Raw genomic sequence first — 27,942 nt, forward strand, 5'->3', positions numbered from 1 at the left:
GGCTGCCACGTGTGCGTCTCCATCAGATGACTCTCACAGGATTTAGATTTTTACTCAATTTATAAAGAAAAGGTGGTGGTTTTTGGCTTTCTCAATCCTTATCCTCTCTATCCGTTTCTTTATTTTACAATTATTACGTGTCCTTTTCCCACGCAGTGCACTGCATATGCCATATACTTGTTCTTCTCTAGGAATCTCTATTGTTTGTTTCCTAAATAATACAGCTTTACTTTTCTGGTGTTTCATAAGCCAGCTGATTTTTGTCCTGCCATTTCAATGGTGGAATGCCAATCGATTACTTGATTATCCCCTTGATTAAGGCTAATCCAACCGTAATTAGATTACTGCTTTGAATGCTTTCTTCACATTAGACAAAGCTCGAATTTGATTTGATCAGAAAATAAAAGGGGCAAAACAGAAGATAATCAAACAAATTAAATTACAAATTTTACACTTTATTATATGTTGTCAAAGCTAACTAGACTCTATACAGAAAAACAGAGTTGTCTGGAAGTGGAAATACAGACGAAATCTTAATACACACAGTCAAATATTTTTTCTCATCTAAGGCTACATATGCACGCACATATGAGAATGCGATTTACAAGCCTAAACCCCGTTCCAAATGAAGTAAACACAGAGTGGAACGAAACGCCTAATCACCTATGGCCTCTTCCCTGCAAAGTCAAGATCTTGAGGCTATCCAAATCCCACTAAAAGCTATGAACAGGGTTACAGCTAAAGGAATGCCGACCAAAATAACAAATGTAGAAATCAGGCCACGACGTTTTGGCAGCGCCTTCGAAGCCACTGACAGCCCCGTATGGTTGCTGTGTAATGAACTATCACTACCCGTCCTTAGCTTCAACTTTCCTGCGGCTTCTTCGGCAGTTTCCCTGCTCTTATCAACCATTTCTGCTGGCGAGTCTTCAGCCATTTTCCCGTTCACTTCCAACTTTGAAAGATGGCACTCTGCATCATGCTCATCGGAATCAGGAATCTTCTGTGTGGATTCTCTGGTCTGCATGAAACAATATTGCTCAGTTAAAATTTGATGAAAACATAAAACATTTATGTATAATTAGAATCCATGTATTGGCTTCACCAATAATTCTTACCTCATTAATGGTTGACTGCACTTCATCTTCTTTCCCAGGGGTTGGTTCTCTCACATTGCTATCAGCAACTGGATTCATCTGCAAACGGATTCTTCTGGGAGCAGTGCCCTGAGTTACAGATTCATCTGACTTTAATGGTTGTTGAGGCTGGCGGGCCTTGATCCTGATTCCAGTTATACCAACAATATCCGAACCATAGTTGACAGAGCTTCTTCCTACTGGTTAATTCTTCCTTATTATTGATTTTCGCATGCTCTTTCTCCTGTTCATCAGAGGTATGACTCTGCTGTATGGCTTCTCTAGCCTGCATGGAACAATCAGAATTAAATTTTATAATGCACATAAAAAAAGTTAATAAACTGGTTTCACAAGGACCCTTACGTCAGTATTAGTTGATTGTACTTCATCTTCTTCCACATCATCCCTATCTCTCACATTACTATCGACAACTGACCCAGTAGAAATATTCATCTGGAGACGGATTCTTCTAGGAGCAGTGCCCTGAGTTACATAATTTTCTGAATTTGATTGTTGTTGAGGCTGGCGAGTCTTAATCCTGATTCTAGTTCTACCAACCTGATCATAACCATGGTTAACAGAAGCCTTCCTACTGGAAAATTCTTCCCCATTGTTGAATATTGCATGCTCTTCCTCCTGTTCGTCAGAGGTAGGACTCTGCCGTAAATCGTCTCTAGCCTGCATGAACAATCGGAGTCAAATTGATAAATGCACACGCAAAGACTCATTAAATTAGCTTCACAAGGACACCCTTACCTCAGTAATAGTTGATTGGACTTCATCTTCTTCCTTCCTATAGTTTGCATCACCCATGTTGCCATTGGCAATTGACCCAGATGAAGGCTTGTCCACACATAAAAGGAGTCTTCTTGGAGCACAGCCCTGATCAACAAAGTTACCCGAATTTTGTAGTTGTTGAAGATGGCGGGCCCTAATCTTGATTGCAGTTCCACCACCATGATCACCACTGTGGTTATCAAAATTCTTCCAACTGGTAGATCCATCCGAACTATTGAACGTATCATTTACTGAACTCACAAGAAACTGCTCAGCAAATGCGGAAGGAGGAAAATAATTGTCAGCCATATTTCCCATTCTAGGTTTTTGGTTATCCAGCGATGCTTGAGCTTCAGCTTGGTAATAACCCAATGAGGTTTTCTGCAGCAGATCCTCGGTATCAAATTGCTTGCTGTACAAGCCAGAAGCTCTCCCTTCCTGATCATGCTGGTGCACAAGAACAAAACAACAGCTTACAGTCAGACTTCATCTTTAAATATACTAACCATACAAATTTATATGATAAATAACATTCAATAAGCAGGCTTGACAGGACAACAACCAAGAATACCACAATTGTGGTGGGTTACAAGAAAGAAGAAGATTATTCTTTTACCCATACCTGGGCAATGTTGGTGTCTGTGCTATCCCATGCACCATCGAGACATGAGTTTCCTGGTGGTGTGGTCTGTAGCATGCATGACTGACCAGATAGATAGGTCTCGTTTCCAACCACCAAGTTCTTCTGACTCGTTGACTCCTCACAGGAACTCTCATAAGGGTTAATGCCGAACTCATCCAAAAATTCTGGGAAGGCTACATCCTGTTCACATGTGCCATCCTGAAAATGGAATCCATTATTGTAATTGCCAAAGTCACTGGTAAAAGGTGAACCCACGTAATGTTCTAGCTCTGAGTTAATCAGCGATTGCAAAGGTGAAAAGACTTTGCAATCAATCTGGCCGCCGAAGGGTTCATCGAACACTTGATTTTCTTCCTTTAGGAGATGCCCCTACAGTTGAGAAGTACAAAACCACAATATTTGGTCACTGAATTATTCATATCTATAAAATTGTGTAAAGTGATAGGAATAGGATTACAGACATGACCAAAAATACAACAAAGAATTGGCATCTTACCTGGATGCCTGTTTCTTCTGCTCCAGGATCTTCCACATCCGAGGCCATATAACTGTCACCAGGTACCGGAGGCAGAGCATCAGGGCTCATGTTATCAGATTTATCATTCCACCACCTCATGATACTTTCTGATTGCTTTTCACCTTGCATATCAGGTGTAGCTGTTTCCTGAACTACATCTGAGGATGTCTCGTCAGGAGAATACTTAGTTGTGGTAGGCGATAAGCCAGTTTGTTCTACTTCATCATACTTTAGTACATCAGCCTTCTCTTCTGGCTTATGGAACAAGCGACACAGAACAAAGGCACCCTGCATCACAGAGACATAAACACATTTGTCAGAACAAGTATGAACTCATATCAATTCCAGGACACACCAATTTCATAATGCACACAATTTCCATGCCATTAAGTATATGCATACAAACAGAAGGCAAAGAAAGCAGGCATTCTGCACTTTAGTGGGAGAAAGGGACCAAGGGAATACCTGCCCAGGAGCAGTGCCATCAAGGTCCTTCTGAGTGGCACGATACTCATGCATGATCCAGCTGGTGCGCTCGCCCCTGGGAGCGCGACCTCTGTGGAAAACCAGGGTCTTCTTCATCCCAACTTGGCCAGTGCTGTTGGAGGCAGACTTGCACTGGCGGGACTTGATGGTCCTGTCCTTACCAGTGGCCTTCCAGTAGCCAGCATCAGTGGCTCTGTTAGACCTATGGCCATTTGGGTATTTCCTATCCCGGGGGCAGAAGAAGAACCATTCTTGATCATCTGACTTTATCACCGACAGTTCTGCGCAGGCACGTCAACATATACACTAATTACACTCCGTGCATCTACAAGCTAAAGGCTTCAGGCTTCATAATTACTACTATATTCAAATTGGTTAATTAAAAAAAGGATTATTATTTATAATTATCATGATTAGAGTAGGATTACGCAAGGAATCTAGATAATATAGTGACGAATTATTCAAGGTGATGTAGAGAATAAAGGAAAATTCTCAGTCCAGCCAGTCATATATTCTCATTCAGAAATTCCGAAACCCCAAATAAACAAAGAAGCAAGCAAAGACTATAAATTTTAGCTCAAAGCCAAACAAAAACTAGAGAGTGACAGAGAGATAATTACTGGGTAAATCCCAAGGCTCCCATTTGCAAACGTCGATTTCGGGGATCACTTGGACCTCGGAATTACGACCGTTGATCTTGAGCTTTAGGTAGTGGTTGATGAGCTCTTCGTCCGTCGGTCTGAACCGAAACCCTAGAGGTAACGAATCCATTGATAAAACCGCCATGTCTGATCAGTGATCTTCTTCGTCCCTCACTTTCCCAATTCTCAGAACTACTTTGAAAACCCTAATTCACAGAAAATAAATAATTAAAACTACAAGATTTGAGCTTTTGAGCAAAGATGACTAATTGGTTCTTGCTTCTTCTTCTCTCCTTTCTTTTTCCTCTTCACTTTTATGTTTACGGAAAAATGGAAACAACGTGCGCTGCTTCCTCATGCTATCTCATAACAGTCACTCGCGAACTCGCTTTTACCACACTTGGCACTACTGGTGGACTGAGTTGACCAAATGCCAGACCAGCTTCTCATTGGCTGGATTTATATGATCATACGTGGCTGCGTAGCAGAGGATCCCACTTAGCTGAGCAACGTAGCGCTGCGCTTTGAGCCGTTTGACTATGCCGCGCAAGTGGAAAAGCTACAAGACACCACGTGTCGCCCGTTCTCAAGCTGTCGTGCGATGCAATCCCAGTCCGTACTGTCTTCTTTACCTTTTTTCTTTTCTTTTTCACGTCCTTACTTTTCTATTTGATTCCTCCATCAAATTCGCAGCTGAAATTATTGTTTGTCGCTGATCTCATGGTGAACATGTGTGCTGCGTACAACGCAATAAACATGAGAATTTGATCAAATATTAGCTTTTTATCGGGAAAAAAAAAAGACAAAACATTTCAATCCTTAAGAATAAGGTATTTGTCACGATTCGCCAGACCAAACAAGCAAGCAACCAAGCATGGCAAGTGAAACATCACATGCCACCCTTCCCCCTTTTGTCTTGGTGATCATAAGATTCTATTGACAAGTTGTAATCATGTTCATTTCAAGTTTTATTTTGTAAGTACGAATTCTTTTGCCCTCTGGTTATAGCGGAGAATAATCTTATGAAGAGATATACCATAAGGAATTGCTATGGTTAGTCACCAAGCTTAGTAAAATGATCCATTGTATTTACGGATGTATACATTACTCATTAATTTGCAATTGACAAAAGTAAATTACAAAATTCCGTATGCAATTACAGAACGTAATTTTCGTGTAAAATCGGAGGACAAAAACGACAAGAACAAAAGAAAAAACCGTGCTTATGTATACGTCTTCGCATTCTTTGGGTGCTAATTATTTTATTATAGTCTAAAGTCCAAAAAGTATCACAAATCACAAACTCCAATGCATAGGGAAAAGCCTGAGAAAAGGATCGTAGTCCCAAATAAAATGTCGCCACTTGCCACCTTTAATAAAAGTTATATTCTCGGCACTGCGGCACATGAATATATATCGTCTATGTCTGTAGGTTTTGTAACATAATGCAAAGTCTTGTTCAAACCCCAATGACATCCCACGACTTCTCATGCCCTTGGTCGGCCGCCCCATCCTTTCACTCCATAGTAGCCTAAATTCTAATTATTGGACTTAAGTGATCATCAACCGTTAATGTATTGTGTCGCTCATACAATTCAGATCCTACAAAGCATCAACGGCTCATAATCCACATAATTCTAATAAGATAATATGGATGTGCAGTTTAAATAACAACTTTTCAAATCAACTAATAAAATTGAAAATGGTACATTGGAAAGAGGTAATCAGCAATGGTGCCCTAAACAAAACAAACAACAAAGTAAAAATTATACACCTCACGCCATAAAGTTTAAGTTCCACTTCTACATATCTTGTTTATTTACAGCTTTACCTACAAAGCAGGATGGTAACCAAGAGGCACATTTGTGTCCACCCTCTGCACAACTCTCCTCAAACTCCACTGGTGGAAGAATTCCAAGATAAGTCTCAGTGCAGTTCCAAGTCCAAGAACCACAATAATACCTGCACATGTAACAATGTCTCTTACAGGTCACAGTTCAACAACTAACACCACCAAGCACACTAGTTTCATTAGGCACAAACATACCTATAATGATGTTAATGGGGAGTGCAGAGACACCGAGGGTAACGGATATTAGCACGTCCAACAGCAGACCACCAATGAGGATTGAAAATGCCACATAAAGTGGGCTAACACAACCCTGCTGACCGGTGCATATGAAATGGTAGAATCAGCAACTATCTTCATAAAACTTAATACAATTCTAGTAGATTGATTAGTGACCGCCTTACCCTGTCTCGATTTTGTGACCGATAGGTTGAGTCAACTCTCCAGACCCAGTAGCTCCCCTGCTATGCCAAACACACTGAGAGTTAAACTTTGACATGATATGCTTCCATGTTACCACACAAAAAATGGGTAATGGCACTACCATAAATCTATGCTCAGATCAGATGTAATCATTTACATTCTGTTTTCAGTCATACTTGTAATCATAATACTCAATTATCTCTTGTATCTAAAAAAAGACGGTTCCATGGCTGAGGCAATTGGGTTTGGAGCACCACTCCAAAAACCAAAGTTTTAAAAGATAAAGATATGATAAACTAAATGGCTAAATTAGAAAAAATGGATAACGTAATGAGTAAGATTTTTGGATATTGAAAGACTTTGAAACTTTCCAGCTTCAACTTCAAACTAGATAAACGAATACACTATATTACAAGAAGTTGTATAGAATACAATTCTTTAAATATAACATTACGACAAGTTATGGGTTACGCTAATTCGATGCATATATACATACATATTAAGTTATGGGTTGATGAACATGGCAAAGGCTACCCTTTGCACCAAAAGGTCCAGAGTACATACAGTTGGCTGGGATTGTGGAGGTGGCACATTTGCAGCTACCCCTCTGCATAAAAAGATTATATCTTTTTGTAAAGTCCGACTTTAGAAATGAACTAATTTACAAACCATGAATGGAGTTAGTGAGTGAATTTACTGGCATATCTCGCATTTGTTCGATCCTCTGGTTCGAAACCAAGTGTCTATACATGATCTGTGGGATTTTGCAAGCCCACCTCGACATTGACATCCAAGGTCTATCAAAACTTCATCTTTCTCCTGCTGACACACTCTGAGGAACAACAAGCACAACTCTATTTTCTAAACCAGATTCAAACAAACTGCAATTGAAAACAAAAAAAAATCTAGTTATTTTTTATGATTTTGATGCTCACCTGCATTGTTCATGAGAGCTGGAAGTTCTCGACAGGTCACCCTTTTTGGGAGAAGGTACCTCCCTTGACAAATTGGCGGTGGTTTGCTCATGAACCTCGCGAGATGCCTCATCCAAAACGACGACGTTTAGAAGCGGCGGCACCGTATCACCGACTGAGGAATTGGAAAGTGAGCTAGGCTCAGCTCGGCTATCACTCTGCTGCTTCTCCAAGTCGGGTATCTCGCCATTTTCATTCTCTTTCTCACTCCTCATCGATCTCTCGCTGCTTCTGTGCTCGTCACCTTTGCTCAGAACCATAGAGAGCCCCCAATTGAATCGAATTTCCAGTTACGCTGACAATTCACATCAATTTCAAAAATTGAGAGGAAATTATTATAAATAAACAAAAAAAAAAAAACTCAGTGGTAATTAGGGTGGTTTACCTCTTGTTCGAACTTCAGTCATAAATCCCACAAGCTGTCAGGCTTTGGCATAACGAGAAGAGGAAGAAGAAGAAGAAGAAACAGTAGAGGACATGAATTTTTGGGGTTTTAGAAATTTGGTGCTCCTCTCTCCAGCAGAATATGTATTTTAAGGAAATGGTTTTTTGTTTAGAAGTGGGGATAGCCTGGCCCAGTTTTATCTTTTTTGTTTGGGCCTTTGCCCCATTTAAAAAAAACATATATATATTTTTGGGGTGCTTTATAAATAGAATTTTTGGTTTTAAAAATTGGACTTTGCCTAAAATTTGATATTAGAAAAATAGATGATGAACTTTCATACTTAAAATAGTAGATGCTAGATGATACTATGATGGTGACATAAAAATGTATATAAGAATAAGGACATAGGATTAAAATAAACATTACTTAAATAGTATGGTTCTCCCGATAACTGTTAAAGTTAGTGAAAAATCTTTAAGAATCGAACTATAGCGAAAATAATTTAGAATTTAATGAACATGTTTACTTATGAGTAATAAGTATCATAATCATTCCAATTCATTGTAAGGGCAATAGCAGTTTGGTTACTAGGGTTTTTCTTTTTCTTTAAAAAACCGCGGTCAAGCGGCTTTTACTATGAAACAGAGTTTTGAGGCTTTTATTCATCAAGGTTTTGAGGTTTTTCTCTACATCATTAAACATTTGCATTTTTATATCTTCAATTACACCATTTTAGCCTAGACTTAAATTGATATTAATAGAATGGAAAAAGCCCCATACAAGATTTTGTGAACATATAAATATTAAATATCCATTATCTACCTCACAAAAATAACAGGATCCATCAACATGGCAATGAGGTAGGAGGCACAGTTAGAGTCATGCCAAATATATTTCTCAACCAACCCAACTGCAAAGATTGCTTGTGTCGACTGCTCACTCTCTTCTTCAACTCATCTTGTAGCCCTGTCTTGCCAATCAAGTCTATCAAGCTTTCACTGTAACCTCTCCTCTAACCCCCTGTGATGCGATGGAAATTAAAGGACTAGATCAGGTGAAAGCATATTTCATGTACCAAAACGATCCAGTCAAATCTGATACACCTGGCCATAGAAGTGTTTGTGACAGAACGTTGGCTCCTCTACTTGTTATGCTATTATTTTTCTGAGACCGTTACAAGCACAGTACTATGTAACTCATTAGTGACTGACTGTAATACGGTCATTATCAGAAAAATAATAACAGAAAATCTTATTCTTCTTCTACAATTCTCCGAAACTAATCTTCTTCTACCATCCTCCGAAACTATTCTTCTATCTTTTTAGTATTTTCATATACCTGCACCAGTTTCCTGATAATGCCATAAGTAACTAACAATGATTTCAAGAAATTAAGAATAGGGAAATTTTTTTTTTCCTTCATTTTTTGGTCTGTCTAGTGGCAACCAAGACTAATACCAATTAACAAATACTTGATAATCCAATAACCAAAATTTGAACTAATATTACCATTCGGACTCTTTTGGGACTCCATTCGCTAAATAGACAGACAAAAACAAAACCGGCACTGTAAGTGGCTTTCACTTATTTGTGAAGAGCCTCATAAACACGTCCTAATATGTATCTCTATCATGAAACTTAAACATTTTTTTGTCTCTTCAAATCACACCATTGGCCTAGACTTAACTGCGTCAACAATATCGGAAGGTGAACATGAAGAAAGCATGGTCAAATGAGATTGGAGAGACAGTGAGTCATGCCAGATACATTTCCCAACCAACCCAAATGCAAAGATTGCTTGTGTCGACTGCTCACTCTGTTGCCAATCAAATCTATGCTTTAACCACGATCTCTCCTCTCAACTCCCTTATGCTATCACCATGTATTATGGTTAGCAAATTCTATCAGGTGACAGCACGTATCACTGCACGTGATTAGAGTATTCCCACCATGCTGAGTTCCGGCATTTTTTTCCGGCAGTTCATGAAGAGTTTTGTGAAGTGGAAGAGCTGGCTGCAAGAATAACGGAAGCTGAAAATATTACAAAGCGGGAGATAGCTAAATGTGGAAATGTGATGTCTACTTTTGGCGAAATTCTTGAGTGAGGCTGCCCTATGTGGTAACTCTCTCACGCCACATTGTGAGAGAGTTGCAGTATACGTAAGGATACAAGAAACTACTCATAAACAAAAGAGAAAATATAAAATTTGTTTATATGGTGGCCCCGGTAAAATCTCTTCTAAATCACTAAGAACTTACAAATCAAAAAGTAACTTTAAAGGTTTACAAATTATTTGTGTGTAGTAATTTACGGATCTCATGTCGTAACGAGAAGATAGGCGAGGCCTTTCAGATATTCAACAATTTCAGATCCTCCAAGCTTTGAAATTCCATATACCCTATCAACAAAGCTGATTGGAACCTGTGGATAGGTACATAACCAAAAACAGGTACAAAAGGGAGATAGTCAATAATGCGGTTATTTAAAAGCAAAATGAAGGGAATGGACAAAATTATGTAAAAAACCAAACCCAAATCTTCTTGGTATATATCCAAGGGCTTATATGAGCACTCACACAAGCAAAAAGGGCAGCGGGATTCGAGCCACGATTTTAATAGATTAATAATATTCCTCGACTCTAATACTTCATACCAATGGTTACATTATCTAAAATTAATAATGAAAAGAATGATAATAACCTTAGCTTGCATTTCATCAACACATTCAAGCATTTGTACATTGAGTGCGACCAAACTTTCACAGTTTCCAGTTGAACCAAAATAAAAGTGAATAGCATGGTAAACTATTAGTGAAAACAAGCCATGGGCATCTCTTATTGGTTCCAGGCTGTGTGATTCAAACATTTATATATCAAATACAACCACAGAAATCATTGTTACCACAATTGAATACATATCGATTCATTTCTAATGAGCATGAGAACCTCTTATTGTACCTGTGTTATGGTTCTTAATTTCTGTCGGGATCTGACAGAAATCACAATCTAAACAAATGCAAAGCTGATAAGCACAAGACTTCACTATAATTTAAAATCAACATCCTAATTTCCGCAGAATCTGAAAATCAGAAAAATAACAAAGAAAAACCGTTCATGGCAGGAGGCATGAAGACAGACACAAGAACCATGCTGTTTGTTATTAAGAGATAGGAACAATGGAATAGTGGATGTGACGATCAAGAGAGAAACAAAAAGAAGACGTGGGCAGTACTATAAGAAAACTGGAACTTTTAATGATGTCAACAAGCAACAGCCACAGATACAAAACTAGCTTCATGATCATGGACTATCAATTTCAAACAGAAGCTTCAGGCAAACATCTATGATATAATTGTACCTACCTCTTCGATATGGTAGCCTTTTCTAGAAGCTCGAACTATCATCTCCATCTGAAAGACGTAGCCCTTGCTGACACAGGAACTAATGATATCTTCAAGCACTGATTTCCTGTAAAGCCTACAAAAGAACCACATCAATGTCAGTCCTATAATCGTGTGAAGTGTGATATACTATCTAGCTTAATACATCAATTTAATCATGTACCGAAAAGATCCAGTCAAATCTGATACACCAGGCCATAGAAGTGTTTGTGCCAGAACATTGGCTCCTCTACTTGTTAATTTGCGCATAAGATTCCACCCATGTACGCCCCCACCTTTGACATAACGAGTTCCAGTAACTATACTTGCACCAGTTTCCAATTGTTTCCTGATAATAAGCATGCCACAAGTAACTCAGAATGATTTCAAGAAAAAAATAGTGAAAAATTTAGCTGTGCCCCCTCAACTATGACCTGTGTGTTCCACTTTGCCTTATTAGAACGTTTTGAAAATTAAGGGGGTCCTCAAAGCCAAATTGAAAATCTAGGGGACAATGTGAAACACAAGCAATAGTTCAGGGGGCACAACTAAATTTTTCCTTAAGTATACTATGGTATAGTGGGTAAGGACAAGAAAAAAAAAAACTTGTTCTTACTTGATGAAGCTTGGCAAATACTTTGGCTGCATCATGAGAAGTAAACAGATCAAATGAATAAAACTGTGAAGACTCTAAGAAATTGGAAATGCACTGAATATATGAACATTCAAAGAAAAGGAAAAAACAAAACAAAAAAACATACTCAATTTTGGTCCAGAGGAAGACTCCCTTATCACCAAAGGAAAGAGCTAATTCAATATTTGTAATTGTCTTCATTGAAAAAATGACATGAACAAGGTATTGATGGTTCAAAAGAAACTACTCAAATAATAATTTCCCCTAAATATTTCTGGAAATCAATATGAACAAGACGCAATCAATAGCTTTAAGCAAATGAGGGAGTACACTCTATACTAATACAGAAAGGAAACAACTTTTAATAGAGAAAAGTTTCCACGTTGCTTTGCAATCCAAAATTAACAAACCACCCACCCTTTCCCTTCATCGTGTCATCTAAAACTCTTGGCCAGTGGGAAATTATCCCTTCCAATGAAATATGAAAAGTAATTTCTCAAGGCAAACACTTAATGATGTGGTAAATCTTGAACAATAATCATGAACATCCTAAAGACAATACTAATACTTACATGGTGTGATAAATCCGCGTCCATGATCACGACAAAATTCCCAGACGCATGCTTCAAACCATGAATGTAAGCCGTTCCTGAAATTTTGCAAAACAATAGAACAAATTAAACCATATTTGAATTTTGGCAATTCTATTTTATTCAACTGAAAACAGAAAAATAAAAAAAACAAAACATAATCACATGCCTAATCCAAGCTTCTTAGCTCTAGCTCTCAACAGCTGCACCACAATAAAATACACAAATAAACAAATGAGACCCAAAAACAATCAAAACCAGCCTTGAGAAACATAATTTTTTTTAATGCAGAACACGATTTACTCACAATCCGATCTTCACCATAGAGTTGCTGCAATTGCTCGACAACCTGCTGAGTACCATCAGGGCTTCCATCGTCAACGATGATTATCTCAAAGTCAACGTCCCTGAACCCAGAAAACGATATATTTGTGATGGGTTTTCCTGGAATTTCATTTTCATGAATTCAATTGCAGAGAAACGAGTGATGGAGATTTTACCGGAGATGCTTGAAGATGAGGTAGACGAGGAGGGCAATGTTGAGGCGTTCGTTATAGGTTGGGACTATGATGCTGTACTTGTTCTTCTCCATTCTCAATTTCTCATTCACTCGTTCTAATTCATCAGCAATCTATGGATATGGGATCAAAATGGTTCATAAATTAGTTAAAGAATCACAAATCAATTTTGCCCTAATTAATCATTTTTACACAGAATAATTTCAGGGTCGCTTGGGCCTGCTTGACCTGCAGGTTGACAAAGGGTTAGTTAACCGTGGCGCCAATTTTGGGACAATATAGGCCCGAGGTATGTTCGTGGCTTGGAAAGACCCAAGACTCACGTTTATGAAGGGGATACTACAGACACCCATAAAACTGATTGATACACCCGGAATTAACAAAAACTGTAAAATTCCAATCTTTTACAACCTTTTTATTTATTTATTTATATTGGATTCATTGAGAAAAAAAATAAAAAAATAAGAAAAAAAAATCTCGACCATGACTAATGTTTCCTGTGTGAAAATATCGACACCATTTTAGGGACTCAGATGGGCCGAAAAGTCCAAATATCTTAATTTGAGGTGGTGGCCGAGTTACATGAAAATTTTGTTTCAAAATTGTATAGAATGCTAGGACATCCCATGCCTACACGTGGCTTCATCAATGGAGATGGGGCAACGTTACCTCCATCACAAATGGGCACTTCGAAATCAAAATTGTGTGATTGTTTTTCAAGAATTATTTGGTTAAACGGCATCTAGTTTTTATTTTGTTGGAAGAGGTTTTGAGTTTTAATCTCATACAATTTATCAAAAACAAAAACATTCAATATCATTGGTATTTTTGTTCTTTATCGGTTTTTTTCAATCTTCAAAACCTCCCAAAAACTAGAGCTTGAGTAAGAGTCACAAAAGCATAAAGTTCAAAGAGCAGGTGAACCAAATGTCAAGCAATCCCCTCCCTTTTGCTATCCTTCTTTCTTTTGTGTTTTCCATCTGAAATGATTAATATCCTTGTATTGCCAAGTAAGGCATTCCTTTATTCCAATTTCTACATCCTCTGGATCAACTCTTTATATATCTATCTAGCTCAATGTTTTCCTCAAATCTCAAACACAAACCCAACTCACAAACTCATCCTAAACTTCCCCCCTTTGTGGCCTCTCTCAAAAACAATGACCAACGAGTCAGTCAAAAACAGCTGCCATGATGCAGGCAAGCACAAACAACTCGACAGAGAAATCAGAGACATGGTCTCTGTCATCACCAATCGAGTCACTGACCTCCACAAATCTGGCTCAGTCCACCACGAAGACGACGATGAAAACGGCGTGAGAATCATCACACTGGCTGGAAACAACAATGGAGCCTCACTGAGAAGTGAGCTGGATCAAGAGAACAACAACAAGCCAGCAGGGCTTCATGGTGGTGGCCCGGCATTTGGAGAGCAGCCTGATGGGTTGAGCACTTATGTGAACAGCAATTTCCAGAGCGTGAACAACTCTCTTATGATGGGTGGTAGCTACAGCACCAATGATCCCGGTGTTCGGGTGGATATCACTGATGTTGTGGAGCCTCATGGGTATCATATCAAGCCGGAGAAGCGTGGATGGAAGGGGAAGAAGAAGGAGAAGGAGAGGGAAAACTTCCACAGTGACCAACATCATGAGCATGATGATGAGTGAGGAGCTTATTATATATATATATATATATATATATATATATGTCTTGATTTCCCATGGAGTGGCTTAATTACCAAGTTTAATAACAAGCCTTTGTAAGGCTTTATGGTTTTATGTTATGTAGCAAGTAATTGAAGAGACAAAACAAATGTTATTGCGTTCTATATATAATGTATTGTCTGGTCTGGACTTTCTCTTTTGGCTAAAGATCGCGACAATTATGTAGCATGTCATTCACGGTATTTATTTATTGGATATTGTGTTTATGTATTAGGCTTTACATAACATTAGTTTCTGTCTGATTGCTCTGTTTCTCTGGCAAATTATCAGTGCTGAGATGGAGGGTTTTTTTGTGCACTCTATCATCTGATATTGCAGGGATTGAATTTTGTTAATAGAGCAAAGGACTAATTGTGCTCTAGTGTTTTGATCATTCAGTGCAATGGTAAAAGCAGAAGCAGAGGTTCAATGCCATTAGGCGAATTCATTTCATCTTCAACTGAAAGAGAGGATTTTTGCTCACCACCCCCACCTTAATTGTCGTTGGATGAATTTAATTTTTGAAGTTTGTGTAGTCCGATGACAATAAACGTAGTGATAATGTTCACTAAACAGTTACAGATTTCTGCCTTATTGTGAATTCTTGCCTTCATCATCTACTAATTTGCTAACCTTCCACGAGATTATAAACTCTTAAACTCCCAAGGCTCCACAAAGAACGACAAACATCTAGAAAATGGTAAAGATTTCAACTACAAAACCAGTATGTATTTCAAATTCGTGTAACAGATTTCATTACCATAGCTTTAACAAAGAACCTTGGGGACATTTTTGCAACCATCAGAATAAAAGAAGGGGGATAAATTAATCTTCTTTTATTCTGGTTATGCCAGCTGATTTTTCTTTAGCTTCCTAGGTAGAAGATCATAACAATCAAGTGGGAGGAAAAAAAATGAATGCCTGTGGATTGGAAAGCATATGAAACTTGGCTTCAAGGACACCGCGAATCAATGGAGACCGCGATGGCTGGTAAATGTGGCTCCTGCTCCTTGATGGCATCAGTTTCTTGGACTAGTTTTGTCACACACTTCTGCATCTCTTTTTTCTTACCCCAAAGAAGAATGTACAAGCCAATGATTACAATCACAGATCCCAACAAACTGCTCAATGTCAAATGCAGCACCAATGAGGAAAGTTAGCACCACAGGTAGCAATTATAAATAGGTATTTTCAAATGCATAACATATGGGAAAATTCACCTTCCAAGGTGGAGTTGTTCATGGAAAATGGGGATACCGATTAGCGCTGCCAGTATCTGAACGAGGGGGCTAAATGCTGCAGTAAACACAGGACCCCTTTTCTTGACACACCATGACATCCCCACAAAGCCTAAGCCAGATGCTATCATTCCCTGAACACATCAATAGTTCTCTAATGAACTCAAGTCACTCAGAGCATAAAATTGAATGGCTCTCTTTTTACTAATTTTTTTTCTTTAGAAGAAAGGAATACTTACAGAAAACAGGACAGTGATGACTTGTGTCCTTCCCCTCAGAACCCACATGGAAAGGTTCCTTCCAGTGCAGAAACCCAAAATGGCAGACTGAATGGCACCAAAGAAAGTCATTATGGTTGTGCTAGAATATTGGCAGGGATACATCTTGCTTATGTTTGATTGTACAAGAAACCATGAAGACCATAAAAGGGTTCCTACAACCAAAGCTATTGAACCAATGGTCCATCTCTCTTTGTTTCTGATGTGGCTCAGCTTGGTCCCATGATCCATGGCTTGAGTGGTTGTGGTTTTTGAATGATCAAATAAAGGAGCTCCTTTGTAAAGAGTCAGCATAAAAGCACCACCAATGCACACCAGGGTACCAATTACTTTGGCTCTTCCACTGTTGCATTTTAAGTTCACTCTCTCTAACCTGTAAAAAAAGGGAACAACATTTCATACAGAAGCCTATAAGATTCATGAAACATGTAGTGGTGGTACTTAATGATTGAATTCGTACCCAAACGGTAATGCCATTATGAATGTGATCATAGGCACCATGTTGATGAAGGCACAGGCAAAGGTAGCAGATGTGTATTGAATTCCAAGGAGAAAGAAGTATTGTGTGATGGATGTCCTGCATAAAAGTGTTACTTAGGTTATGTGTTCAGCTCTGTAAGCACGAAAATAATGCAACTAACATGAACGGATGGAAATTCAACATTAAGTCGTAATTTTACGAACCCGACTATTGCACTTAAGAAGAGGAAAAATAGAATGCGAAGTGTGAGCTTGGGTCTACTAGTCCTGCAAGCAAGCTTTGTTTATATGAACTAGTAAATGAAACAAAACAAAAAAGTACTTAAAAGAAAAAATGGAAACAACAAAAGGAGCAAAGTCTTAAGCTAGCTAGAAACTGACGCTTGCCTACCTTTCCCGAAAGTAGCTAATTGGAGCTAAGAAAATGGTAGAAATTGTCAACCGGTACGTAATTAGAACCAAATGGTTCATTCCCTCATCAAGGACTTTCTTGAGAAGAATATTCACTATGGCGAAGCAGAAATCGATTGCTACCATAGCAATGAAAGGCTTCCATTCATCACAGCTCTTCATGACAGCCATTTAATATCCAACAAATCTTCAACAGTGAGACTAGAACCTCAGCTAGCTCTCACTCTCCTGCAAAAAAAAAAAATTATGAAGCTTAAACAACACACAGCACTCTAGGAGGAGGCAGAGCAAGACCTCTCAATTCTGCCTTTTTGCCAATGAAATTCTTATGCTTACTAAAGCACCTGAGGCAAACACCTGACTGATGAGCTAAATAGACAGGCTCCAGAATAAGTGGGCACAAAGCAAGATTAAAATTCTTCAAATCAAATCACTGCTTTAAGCAACCAACTTTGACATTATTTAATGTTTGATTCCCTTTCTTTTTGCTTTTTTTTGACTGATCCTTTCCGATATAGGGAGATTAATTGGGGAATCGTTTGCTAGGCCTGCACGGTTTATCAGGCATCAATCCACGATCTCATGCATCTCTAGCAGCTGTAGCCTTTGAGGTATATAGGCCATGAGTTTCCCATTTGCATATTTCTTTTCTTTTTTTCTTTTTGTGTATACTATATCAGGTGATGATCTTCACAACAGTGAAGCTTCTTTAGTCAACAACTCTTACTATATTAGGCATCTTTTGAGTGGTGGTGTAGGAAAGAAATACTCTTACCTTCTTCTGTGCATGGCATCTAATACTTTCATCTCTGAAACATAAATAAACAGCATATGTACAACAACTATGTGGCCTAGAACAAAATGTCAAATCTTCCCCACCAAAAATCTTAAAGAAAACGAAAGAACCATAATGTTTTGAAACACGGTTTGCTCACAAAGGACCCATTAGGGGAGTGGTTTGGAGCAATTGCTCCTCTGGATTCGAGTCATAGCATACGTGTAGTGTGTATGAGCTTGGTATATTATCGCATCGATCTCTCAATAAAAAAGGTCTTTAAAAAATATGATTTGTTCAACTAACTTATTTTGATGAACCCATATGTTAATTGAGCATATACAAAAGATTGAAATGCCCAACTTTAAAATAAATAAATAAACAAATGCTGCATATGGATATATAGAGGATAATATTACTTCCATAGAGAGAGAAATGAATGATCAGACAGGAAATTGTAGAAAATCAAAGCTTTCTGTTCATTCACAAAATGATAGGCATGATAATAAAGATGTGATGAGGCTAACATTATTGAATCAACGTTGTCATTATCTTTAATAGCTAGCTTTTAGGTTGAGGTTGCTCTCCTTTTCTTCAAATTTTCAGCAGTGTGGTACCAAATTCAAGAATCTATATGTCAAATAAGCTAGCTTTCTGGCATGACCATGACCATCAAACAGTTGCTTTTATGGGATGACTACGACCACTCTTTTTTTGGGACCCTTTGCATGTCCATAGCTAACTTTTGTTAATTTGCAGGTTTGCCGACGTCCTACTTCCACTAAGGATTTTAGCTCAAACTTTGCATATCTAGGGGATTAATCTATCCTATTATGAGCTGAAGAGAAATGCTTAGGTGGGCCACCGACGAGCGCGTGGATAATTTGTGACTGTAGATGCATGTGGATTTGGTAATGAGGCGTGTATACATTGGGGACTTGACATCTCTTGTGTGCCCACACATGCGACCGAACTTAGCAAAATCCTATGAGTCACTTTGATTTTGTTCAGCTTAGTGAGCCTATTTCCCATCATCTTAAAACTATCTTTTTCTCAAGTAGTTAGTGCATATCTATCTACCCACTCTTTTTAGTGCAGATATTTAGGAGACACTGAAAAGTGCAAAGCTTCACTTGATACTAATCTATTGGGGGCATTCAGCCTCTTTCATGGGTTAAAAACCAAAAAGCAAAAGTTTATTGCAACACAGGAATACACGTCCATGATTCATAAAAACCACTCATTCATGCACCTAATTAGCCCCAAAAGATTTATAAAAATGAAAAATAAAAAGAGCTCCAATACATGAAGTACTGATATGCCATGTGTCAATGCAGAATTATATACCATTTCAATTTAAAATTGCCACGTGTGCAAATTTGATAATTTTGTCACTTTCTGCTTATTTACATAAATTGTTTATATATAATTGGGTTATTTATAGATGGAACTTGCTTAATGACATAAATGTTGAAAATATGCCACCACGTTCCGTGCATATGTACACCCTACTATGCAGATTGTTGAACCTCGAGTCATGACTTACTAACTCATGAGTCATAAAATAAAATAAAAAATAAAAGAGCTCGGATTTTTTTTTCAAGTCAAATAATGGGCTTGGTAAATTCCACAATTTTTTTATATAAATTACTCTAAATTATAGCGAAGTGGATTTTTACTTGAGTATCAAAAGACGGGCTCACTTTTCTTGTCAAATGGCCTAATCAATATGTCCTAGGCCTCGTTTGGTTCATGGGAAAGAGACTTGGAGATGGAAAATCAATTACTTTCCACCCCCTTAGGGGCTCGATGTCCTCCTCGGCATACTTGCACCACACGACATAGTGGCTCTTATTCCAAATTGTCACATCCCGGGATAGGCTATGCCGTCGCACGATATTGTTTGCTTTAGGCCCCCCTCCCTACCTTCACGGTTTTGTTTCGGGAACTCACGAATAACTTCTCAGTGGGTCACCCATCCTACGATTGCTCTAGCCTCAACTGGCTTAACTTCCCATGACTTCGAAGCCAATGAACTCCCAAAAGACCTCGTGCTAGATGGAGGCGGACATGTACATATAAAGCACATCACTCCCTCTTCATTGGTTGATGTAGGATGTTATATCCACATGAGAAATCGTTGTCTGGCACATGAGAAAGTAGGGGAGAAAGTAAAGCCATCCTTTCAACTTGGGTTTTGTTTTCCCTCATCATGAGAAAGTTTGGGAAAATGAGCCAATATTAAATAAACATTTTTCATGATCATTTTGTCTTTATTAATAATTTAGAATTACAATATATTATTAAATATATTATTTTTTTATTTGATTTAATATGGGTATAATTGAAAATTTATACAAACTTTATTTTTCATTCATGCTCAAAACAAACATGGGAAAAAAATAAAGTGATATCTCCAGATTACTTTCCTCGCATTACCAACCATGGGAAAAAATATTCCATTTCCCATTCCTTGAGAAATAACATGAAAAATTATTTCTCAAATCCTAAGTGTATCCAATTCATACTTATAAAGACTCTTTCATAGAGATGACGAGTTGATCACCTAACAATTAAAACATTCATTCAATAGGAATAAAGTCAAAACTTTAAGAAATATATATATATGAATATAAACGCGTTACGGACGTACTCTTTTTTTTTTTTTTTTCTTCTGTTTTTATGAACGTTACGGACGTACTTCGAACGCTAATTAACTGTAGCTATATTGACGAAAGGCTCCCGCGTTCCGCGCTAGCTTTGAACGCACGCTAACTATGCATAAAACGACATCGTTGCAACGGAGGCCTCCCGCGCTCCCTGCTTACTTCGAACGCTAACTGTTCATATATAAACGCTTTGGGGCCCTCCTCTCTCCCAGACTCGTAAAACCCTTTGGGCATTCTCCAATTCTCCAAATCCAACCCAAATTTCACACACTTACAGGTACTTCCAAAACCCTAATGTATCATATTGTTATAATGTTTTAATTGATGCTATCGTTTCCCAATTACAACCAATTCCTGTAATTTTCTCGCATTAATTCAACTTGTATTTGAGCGATTTCTCACTTTCATTAGCCAATGCATGATCGCCGTTAATTCTGTCTATGTTTTTGTTGAATTTTGATTTGCATTATTGCGATTGTTGTTGAATTTGTGTTCTGTTTTCGCTTCAGGTATCTATCCACAAGCTATCGCTGGAGATGTTTGGTTCAGTTGACAGTAAGCTCTCTTATCTCTATGTTTTTTGCTTGATTTATGAGTCAAGATTTTGTTGCCTCATCTTATTTAACTGCATTCAGTAATTTTCAATTTTTCATATGCGAACAAGTGTTTTCTGTGTTTTATTTTTCAATCATATATCCTTTATTCTGGAGAAATCATGATGCTTTTTTCCGCAAAAGTTATTGTAAAAAAGCTCGCACCTTTGCACTAGCCTACTTAATTGTTGGTGACAATTCTTTAAGGCCTTTTCTTTTCTTTTCTTTTCATTTTGAAACTAATTCTCTTTTTGGTTCTATGAACTTTGGTGGTGATTTAGAGTTCATAAGGATGAATCAGTTTTGAAGATATGCGTATATAGGACTTGTAACTGGTCATACACATTTTGTTTGCTTTGTTGTAACATGAACACGACCTGCATTTGCTAGCACTCTGTCAATGTGCTCTGATTATTTTCATCCGGTGCTTTTATGCCCTGGGAATATGTTTGCTTTTCTTCTCTGTGAAAAATAAGTTAATCCATGGAATATTGTTTTACAGTTCTTGGGCAATCATATAGAAGCCCATTTATGTCCCAGTCAGTTGCTGGACAGACCCGCAACACTAGTAACGATCCTTCTGCTCCCCAGATCTTTGGTAGCACAACCCCATTTGGTCCACAAACAGGGAGTCCCATATTTGGGGTCACTTCGAATGGTGTGTCTGCTGCAGCCCAATCTTCTACACCCTTTCCTTCCTCCACGACATTCGGTGCCTCATTCTCAACAGATTTTGGAAATACAATGTCTACTTTTGGAGCATCTTCTACTCCTGCATTCAGTAGTTCATCGTCGCCCTCAATTGTTGGTAAGCTGGTGGATTATTTAGAGTTTCTCCACTTTTTGTCCTTCATCATTCTTCCACTGTTTCAGTGTTATATCATTATGGTGAAAGATGGTTATTAGAATAACTTACAATGTCACTTTCTTACATATGAGGTTATTGACCTTTGCTTGCATATTTAGTTTTGTCTGCTTTATTAAACTGCAAGTTTGTGCATGAGTTTCTTTTTCCAAAATTTATGCGTATATATAAGTGGACTATGGTTTATGTATGACATTATGATACTGTTGAAAATATTCTGTTCACTGTACATTTAATTGCTGGATCTATCAGCTGACTTGCTAAACAAATTTTGTATGGTGTGGGAACTTCACTTGTGTCTTTAATTGGCAAGTGTCCTAGACTTATTTCCTTGCAAAATGAAATTGGATAATGATTTATGAGGTACTTAAATTATTGTGTAGGTTTCTGGTTGTTTGTTCCCTTTGGTTCAACATGCACCCCAGCCTTTGGTTCTGACGGCATGCCAGCTTTTGGTGCTACAAGCATCCCAGCCTTTGGTGGTACAAGCCCTTTTGGAAGCACAACTCAACCATCACATCCAGCATTTGGGAGCAGTATATTTGGTTCCTCCACGCCATTTGGTGGATCAAGTCAGCCACCCTTTGGTGCTACAAGTAGTGCAGCGCGTTTTCCATTTAGAAGCACAGAAGCTGCCACTGGGGTTTCAAGTTCCCCCGGAATTGGAACTGGGCTAGGATTTTATATTTCAAGTACCCCAGCTTCTGGTTCGCCTAACTCCACTTTTGGTACTTCAAGCAATCCTACTTCTGCTGCTTCAAGTACCCCTGGATTGCCGTGTGGAAGCACAGAAGCTGCCACTGGGGTGTCAAGTTTCCCCTCGGTTGGTTGTGGGCATGGATTTTATGTTTCAAGTACCCCAGCTTCTTGTTCCTCTAGCTCCCTTTTTCGCACTTCAGGCAATCCTACTTCTGCTGCTTCAAATACCCCTGGATTTACGTCTGGATGCACAACTGCCACTGGGATTTCAAGTTTCCCCTCGGTTGGATTTCGGCATGGACTTTATGTTTCAAGTACCCCAGTTTCTGGTTCCTCTAGCTCCACTTTTGGTACTTCAAGCAATCCTACTTCTGCTGTTTCAATTACCCCTGGATTTGGAAGCACAACTCAACCATCACATCCAACATTTGGGAGCAGTATATTTGGTTCCTCCACGCCATTTTGTGGATCAAGTCAGCCACCCTTTGGTGCTACAAGTAGTGCAGCGCTTCGTTCCACAACAAGTTTTCCATTTAGAAGCACAGAAGCTGCCACTGGGGTTTCAAGTTTCCCCTCGGTTGGATCTGGGCATGGATTTTATGTTTCAAGTACCCCAGCTTCTTGTTCCTCTTGCTCCCCTTTTCGCACTTCAAGCAATCCTACTTCTGCTGCTTCAAATACCCCTGGATTTACATGTGGATGCACAGCTGCCACTGGGGTTTCAAGTTTCCCCTCGGTTGGATCTGGGCATGGATTTTATGTTTCAAGTTCCCCAGCTTCTGGTTCCTCTAGCTCCACTTTTGGTACTTCAAGCAATCCTACTTCTGCTGTTTCAATTACCCCTGGATTTGGAAGCACAACTCAACCATCACATCCAACATTTGGGAGCAATATATTTGGTTCTTCTACGCCATTTGGTGGATCAAGTCAGCCACCCTTTGGTGCTACAAGTAGTGCAGCGCTTCGTTCCACAACAAGTCCTTCGTTTAGAAGCACAGAAGCTGCCACTGGGGTTTCAAGTTCCCCCGTATTTGGACCTGCGCTAGGATTTTATATTTCAAGTACCCCAGCTTCTGGTTCGTCTAGCTCCACTTTTGGTACTTCAAGCAATCCTACTTCTGCTGCTTCAAGCACCCCTGGGTTTACGTGTGGAAGCACAGAAGCTGCCACTGGGGTTTCAAGTTTCCCCTTGGTTGGATCTGGGAATGGATTTTATGTTTCAAGTACTCCAGCTTCTTGTTCCTCTTGCTCCCTTTTACGCACTTCAAGCAATCCTACTTCTGCTGCTTCAAATACCCCTGGATTTACGTGTGGAAGCACAGAAGCTGCCACTGGGATTTCTAGTTTCCCCTTGGTTTCTGGGCATGGATTTTATGTTTCAAGTACTCCAGCTTCTGGTTCCTCTAGGTCCCCTTTTGGTACTTCAAGCAATCCTACTTCTGCTGTTTCAAATACCCCTGGATTTGGTTATTTAAGTACTCCATCTTTCACCTTTTCATTCCTTCCTTCTTTTGGGAAGTCAACTTCTACATTTCCTAGCAGCCAATTTGGTCCTTCATGTCCTTCTGGAGCGCAGAGTTCTCCATTTGGTGAGTGTTTAGATATATATATATATATATATGAATGTTTGTACAATTTGAAAACAGAAGAAAAAAACTGGATAGCTGTTTCTGGAGGTCAAAGAATACCTCCTTGATTTTGGTTCCATTGTAGCTTTGTTATATTCTTATAAGTTGTGATTGAGCTCCTTACATATAGGAATACCTCATTGTGAGCATGAGCTCAATCAAATATACAGGAATACCCCATTGTTTATTGTTTCATTGTTGCTATATCATATTCTTATAATTTGTGATGCAGGAGCTCAATCAAAAACATTTGGAAACACTGCCTTCGGGATATCAGCTTCTGGGGCCCAACTTTGGGGAAGTAGAGTTCCTCCTTACACAACAACAACTGAACCAGATGACTATGTTGGTCTAGAAACTAGGGGAGACCTCCAGTCAATATCGGCGATCCCGATTTATAGAGACAAAACTCACGAGGAACTGAGATGGCAGGATTATCAATTGGGGGATAGAGGTATATTTAACTTAAGAAATTTCTTGTGAGCAATGATGGCCTCTACCAAGTTCTATAAATAATAAATGTATAATCTGAAATTTCAGGTGGACATGTTCCTGCTGGAGGGAGTTGTTTTCCCTTGTCGACCTCAAACATTTTGAATCCTGCACCAACATTTGCTCAAACATCTTCAAGTCTTTTTAATACCTCAACTCCATCGAATATATTTGCTCCACAAATTCCATCCTTTAGTTTTAGAGGCTCTAGGACCTCATCTATACCAATCACTTCATCAACTTTTCCTCTCTCAACTTCACCCAATCTTTTCACAACTTCATCATCATCTCCTTCAGTATTCAGACAAGCTTCATCTCCATCTCTTTTTAGTTCATCAGACCCATCTACATTGGCATTTCCTGCTCCAGCTCCAAGAACAGATTTGACATCTAATTCTGGCCTGTTCAATTCTCCATTTGGTGAGCATTTAGATGTATATGAATGATGGTTGTACTTTTTGGAAAAAGAAAAAATTGGACCACTGTTTCTGGAGGTCAAGGAATACCTCATTGTATTTTGTTCCATTGTAGCTTTGTTATATTCTTATAAGTTGTGATTCCAGGGATTCATATTTTTCATACATACAGTACAGGAATGCCTCGTTGTGAGCAATCAACAAGGAATATGTAGTAATTCCTCATTGTGTTTTGTTTCGTTGTAGCTGTATTATATTCTTATTCTAAGTTATGATGCAGGAGTTCAATCAACAACATGTGGAAACACTGCCTGTGGGATATCAGCTTCTGGGGGCCAATCTGGGGGAAGTAGAGTGGCGCCTTACACTAAAATAGCTGGACCAGATGGTGGTTCATTAAGTGGGTTATACCAATCAATATGTGGGATGCGGATTTATGGAGACAAAAGTCATGAGGAACTGAGATGGCAGGATTATCAACTGGGGGATAGAGGTATATTTTATTTAAAATATTTCAGATCCTCAAAACTTTTGCTTGTGAGCAATGATGAGCTTTACTAAGTTCTGTATATTATGAATGTATAATCATAAATTTCAGGTGGACGGGCTCTTGTTGGTGGGAACTGCTTTGACTTGTCTACCACCCAGTCAAACGTTTTGAATCCTGCTCCAGCATTTATTCAAACTTCTTCGAGTCGTTTGAATACCTCAACTCTACCTAATATATTTGCTCCACAAATTCCAGCCTTTACTCCTACAGCCTTTGGATCCTCATTTACACCATTGATTTCACCCAATATTTTTATACCTTCAGCATCATCTTTTTCTGTACCTGGACAAATTTCATCTCCGTCTCTTTTTAGTTCATCAGTCACGCCCACATCTATGTTTGCATTTCCTGCTCCAGCTCCAACAACTTCCCCATTTAATTCCAGCCCAATCAATCCTGTAGCTTCTATTGCACAAACAGGTGGTACTGCTGGACTAACTACCACTTCCTCTGGTGGGCTGTTTACAATTCCCTCTGGTAATACACATATATCCCATGAAGAGAGGTTTCCATTAGAGGTTAGTGTTACAAACAGCTGTATCAATCTTCTTTTTTTGATTGTTGAAGGTTTTTATTTTACTCCCTTAAGATCTTTGACCTTTTTTTTCCCTAGACTAAAACATGAGCATTAAGTCATTGAGGTCTTGAATTTTGAGTTTAGGTTACTTAATATGCCATACCCATTGCTGGCTTGACCTAAGCTTTGCTTTATAGGTTTGATAGGGTTTTGATCCAGTTCTTTTCAGCCTTGCCCATTAAAAGCGCGGTTGTCACCAAACATTGATTTAAATTGCATCTGTGCAGCTTTAGTACACAGGGATTTGAGACAATTCATTAGTGTGTTAATGCGTACCAAGTGATATTTTAGTGTGTTAATTTATACTGAGAATCACTTGTAATTTATGACTAAATAATAATATCTCCTTGTTTTTCTGCTAGGAAAAAAGGAGGTTGAGCATTATGATTGCAAGGTCTAATCGCAAGAAAAATGGTCAAAACGTGAGAATGATGCCCTCTGGTGAATAGTTAATCTGTATAGTTTTTCCTCTACGAGCTAATTTGAACTTTGTTCTCACACCTTCGTGCTCTTTTTCCTTTGCAGTCCCCTTCTTCTTCTGTCATTTCGTGGCCATAGGCGGTGCACAGGCAAAACTAGTAAATGCTATGGACGTCCTACAAGAAGCATTGCTTTAGGGGGTTTTTTTTTTGTGTTTGATCAGAAGCATTGCTTTAGGGGGGTTTTTTTTTTGTGTTTGATCAGAAGCATTGCTTTCGGTGTTTAGTTCAATCGAATAGGATTTTTGATGTAACTAGTTAAGCTGTAGTTGGCATTTTCAGGACAAATTTCTGTGCAGAATGGTCATTGACTTGGCAAATTTATTGATTTTCTTTTTTGGATCAAGTGGCAACTTTACAATTAGAAAGTTCTTTTAAAATAAAAAAAAATTAAAGCCCCTAACACCCGAATAGCCCCACCACCCCAACAACCCAACCCTTCCCCACCGCCACCAGCTGCCCCCAACCTATGGCCACCACTCCACCATTGTTCAAATATGATATCCCCACCCAGGTGATGCACCCACCCCAAACCATTAATAACAATCAATCCCAACCCACCTAGCCACTTTCAACCGCCAGCCATACTCACCCCGAGCTGACACCCCAAATCCACACCCAACCTCACAAACCCAATCTGAAGCCGTAGCCATCCCAACAAATTACCCGAACGCCAAAACCCCAAGGCGTAAGAACTTCTCTTCACTGGGTTTGATTTGATTTCATGCTTATCATTTTCACATATTCTCTGTGCATGTGATTGGAGTTTATAAACAGTAAACTCATATTGAAGAACTTTATTTTGTTTTTTGTTTTTTTACCATGGGGGAGGAGAAATCAGGGTGGCAAGTTGGGGAGGGAATGGTAAGCATGGGTTGGGGGTGGTTGTTGGCCATGGGGAAGGGTTGGGTTGTGGTGGTGGGGGATTTATTTTTTCCTTCTTTTTCTAATTTATTTTATTATTAAAATGTTTTAAAATTTTGAGAATTTTTAATAGTTAAAATTATTAAAATCCCATGCCACCTTAGCAAGTTAACGATTTTACATAGGGGTGGACATGGTTCGGGTTGGACCAGTTTTTGCCTCAAATTAGAACCGATCGGATACTATTCTTCCGGTTTGGTTCGGTTCGGTTT

The 27,942-nt window shown here is 38.8% G+C and overlaps 6 protein-coding genes across 16 annotated transcripts; 2 read left to right on the forward strand and 4 right to left on the reverse strand.

Moving 5' to 3' along the window:
• Positions 1-422: 422 nt before the first annotated feature.
• Positions 423-4,561, reverse strand: NAC014 (NAC family transcription factor). Its single transcript, XM_008247631.3, is given in 9 exon segments — positions 423-1,021; positions 1,119-1,328; positions 1,330-1,422; positions 1,500-1,814; positions 1,893-2,360; positions 2,536-2,925; positions 3,053-3,361; positions 3,539-3,840; positions 4,180-4,561. Coding segments are annotated over 9 exon segments (2,589 nt in total). The 5' UTR covers positions 4,346-4,561; the 3' UTR covers positions 423-685.
• A 1,301-nt stretch (positions 4,562-5,862) lies between these two features.
• Positions 5,863-8,008, reverse strand: LOC103344011 (RING/U-box superfamily protein). 4 transcript variants are annotated; one of them, XM_089055776.1, is made up of 7 exons: positions 7,832-8,008; positions 7,408-7,741; positions 7,170-7,304; positions 7,037-7,079; positions 6,454-6,513; positions 6,248-6,365; positions 5,863-6,162 (listed from the first exon to the last, which is right to left on the reverse strand). In XM_089055776.1, exons 2-7 carry the CDS (start codon positions 7,704-7,706, stop codon positions 6,032-6,034), a joined length of 786 nt encoding a protein of 261 aa, XP_088911902.1. In that variant the 5' UTR covers positions 7,707-7,741; positions 7,832-8,008; the 3' UTR covers positions 5,863-6,031. The 4 variants fall into 4 exon arrangements, with proteins under 4 accessions (XP_088911902.1, XP_088911903.1, XP_016652714.1 ...); XM_089055777.1 differs by having other exon boundaries at positions 6,248-6,362; positions 7,832-8,006; XM_016797228.2 differs by having other exon boundaries at positions 6,454-6,510; positions 7,832-8,005.
• Positions 8,009-10,013: 2,005 nt separating this feature from the next.
• Positions 10,014-13,200, reverse strand: DPMS1 (Nucleotide-diphospho-sugar transferases superfamily protein). Its single transcript, XM_089041260.1, has 8 exons — positions 12,934-13,200; positions 12,741-12,840; positions 12,603-12,636; positions 12,416-12,492; positions 11,826-11,851; positions 11,394-11,558; positions 11,192-11,306; positions 10,014-10,252 (listed from the first exon to the last, which is right to left on the reverse strand). Exons 1-8 carry the CDS (start codon positions 13,023-13,025, stop codon positions 10,148-10,150), a joined length of 714 nt encoding a protein of 237 aa, XP_088897386.1. The 5' UTR covers positions 13,026-13,200; the 3' UTR covers positions 10,014-10,147.
• A 795-nt stretch (positions 13,201-13,995) lies between these two features.
• Positions 13,996-14,887, forward strand: LOC103344234 (uncharacterized). Its single transcript, XM_008247857.2, has one exon. It carries the CDS (start codon positions 14,111-14,113, stop codon positions 14,618-14,620), a length of 510 nt encoding a protein of 169 aa, XP_008246079.2. The 5' UTR covers positions 13,996-14,110; the 3' UTR covers positions 14,621-14,887.
• Positions 14,888-15,385: 498 nt separating this feature from the next.
• On the reverse strand, positions 15,386-17,648 carry LOC103337884 (WAT1-related protein At3g30340-like). 3 transcript variants are annotated; one of them, XM_089041839.1, is made up of 7 exons: positions 17,408-17,648; positions 17,044-17,291; positions 16,857-16,919; positions 16,633-16,749; positions 16,134-16,545; positions 15,877-16,028; positions 15,386-15,777 (listed from the first exon to the last, which is right to left on the reverse strand). In XM_089041839.1, exons 2-7 carry the CDS (start codon positions 17,232-17,234, stop codon positions 15,609-15,611), a joined length of 1,104 nt encoding a protein of 367 aa, XP_088897965.1. In that variant the 5' UTR covers positions 17,235-17,291; positions 17,408-17,648; the 3' UTR covers positions 15,386-15,608. The 3 variants fall into 3 exon arrangements, with proteins under 3 accessions (XP_088897965.1, XP_088897966.1, XP_008239274.1); XM_089041840.1 differs by lacking the exon at positions 17,408-17,648 and adding an exon at positions 17,358-17,373; XM_008241052.2 differs by lacking the exon at positions 17,408-17,648 and having other exon boundaries at positions 17,044-17,401.
• A 3,010-nt stretch (positions 17,649-20,658) lies between these two features.
• On the forward strand, positions 20,659-27,152 carry LOC103337907 (uncharacterized). Of its 6 annotated transcripts, none has more exons than XM_089041610.1 (11): positions 20,659-20,784; positions 21,017-21,062; positions 21,603-21,908; positions 22,349-24,253; positions 24,525-24,746; positions 24,833-25,204; positions 25,481-25,693; positions 25,799-26,268; positions 26,690-26,768; positions 26,853-26,943; positions 26,985-27,152. In XM_089041610.1, coding segments are annotated over exons 2-11 (3,678 nt in total). In that variant the 5' UTR covers positions 20,659-20,784; positions 21,017-21,043; the 3' UTR covers positions 26,986-27,152. The 6 variants fall into 6 exon arrangements, 5 of the variants coding, with proteins under 5 accessions (XP_088897736.1, XP_016650988.2, XP_088897738.1 ...); XR_016122110.1 differs by having other exon boundaries at positions 20,661-20,784; positions 26,690-26,749; XM_016795502.2 differs by having other exon boundaries at positions 26,853-27,152.
• Positions 27,153-27,942: the final 790 nt, after the last annotated feature.

Source organism: Prunus mume, linkage group LG7 (assembly GCF_029339155.1).
Source record: "Prunus mume cultivar Tortuosa linkage group LG7, ASM2933915v1, whole genome shotgun sequence".
Classification (NCBI taxonomy): Eukaryota; Viridiplantae; Streptophyta; class Magnoliopsida; order Rosales; family Rosaceae; genus Prunus; species Prunus mume.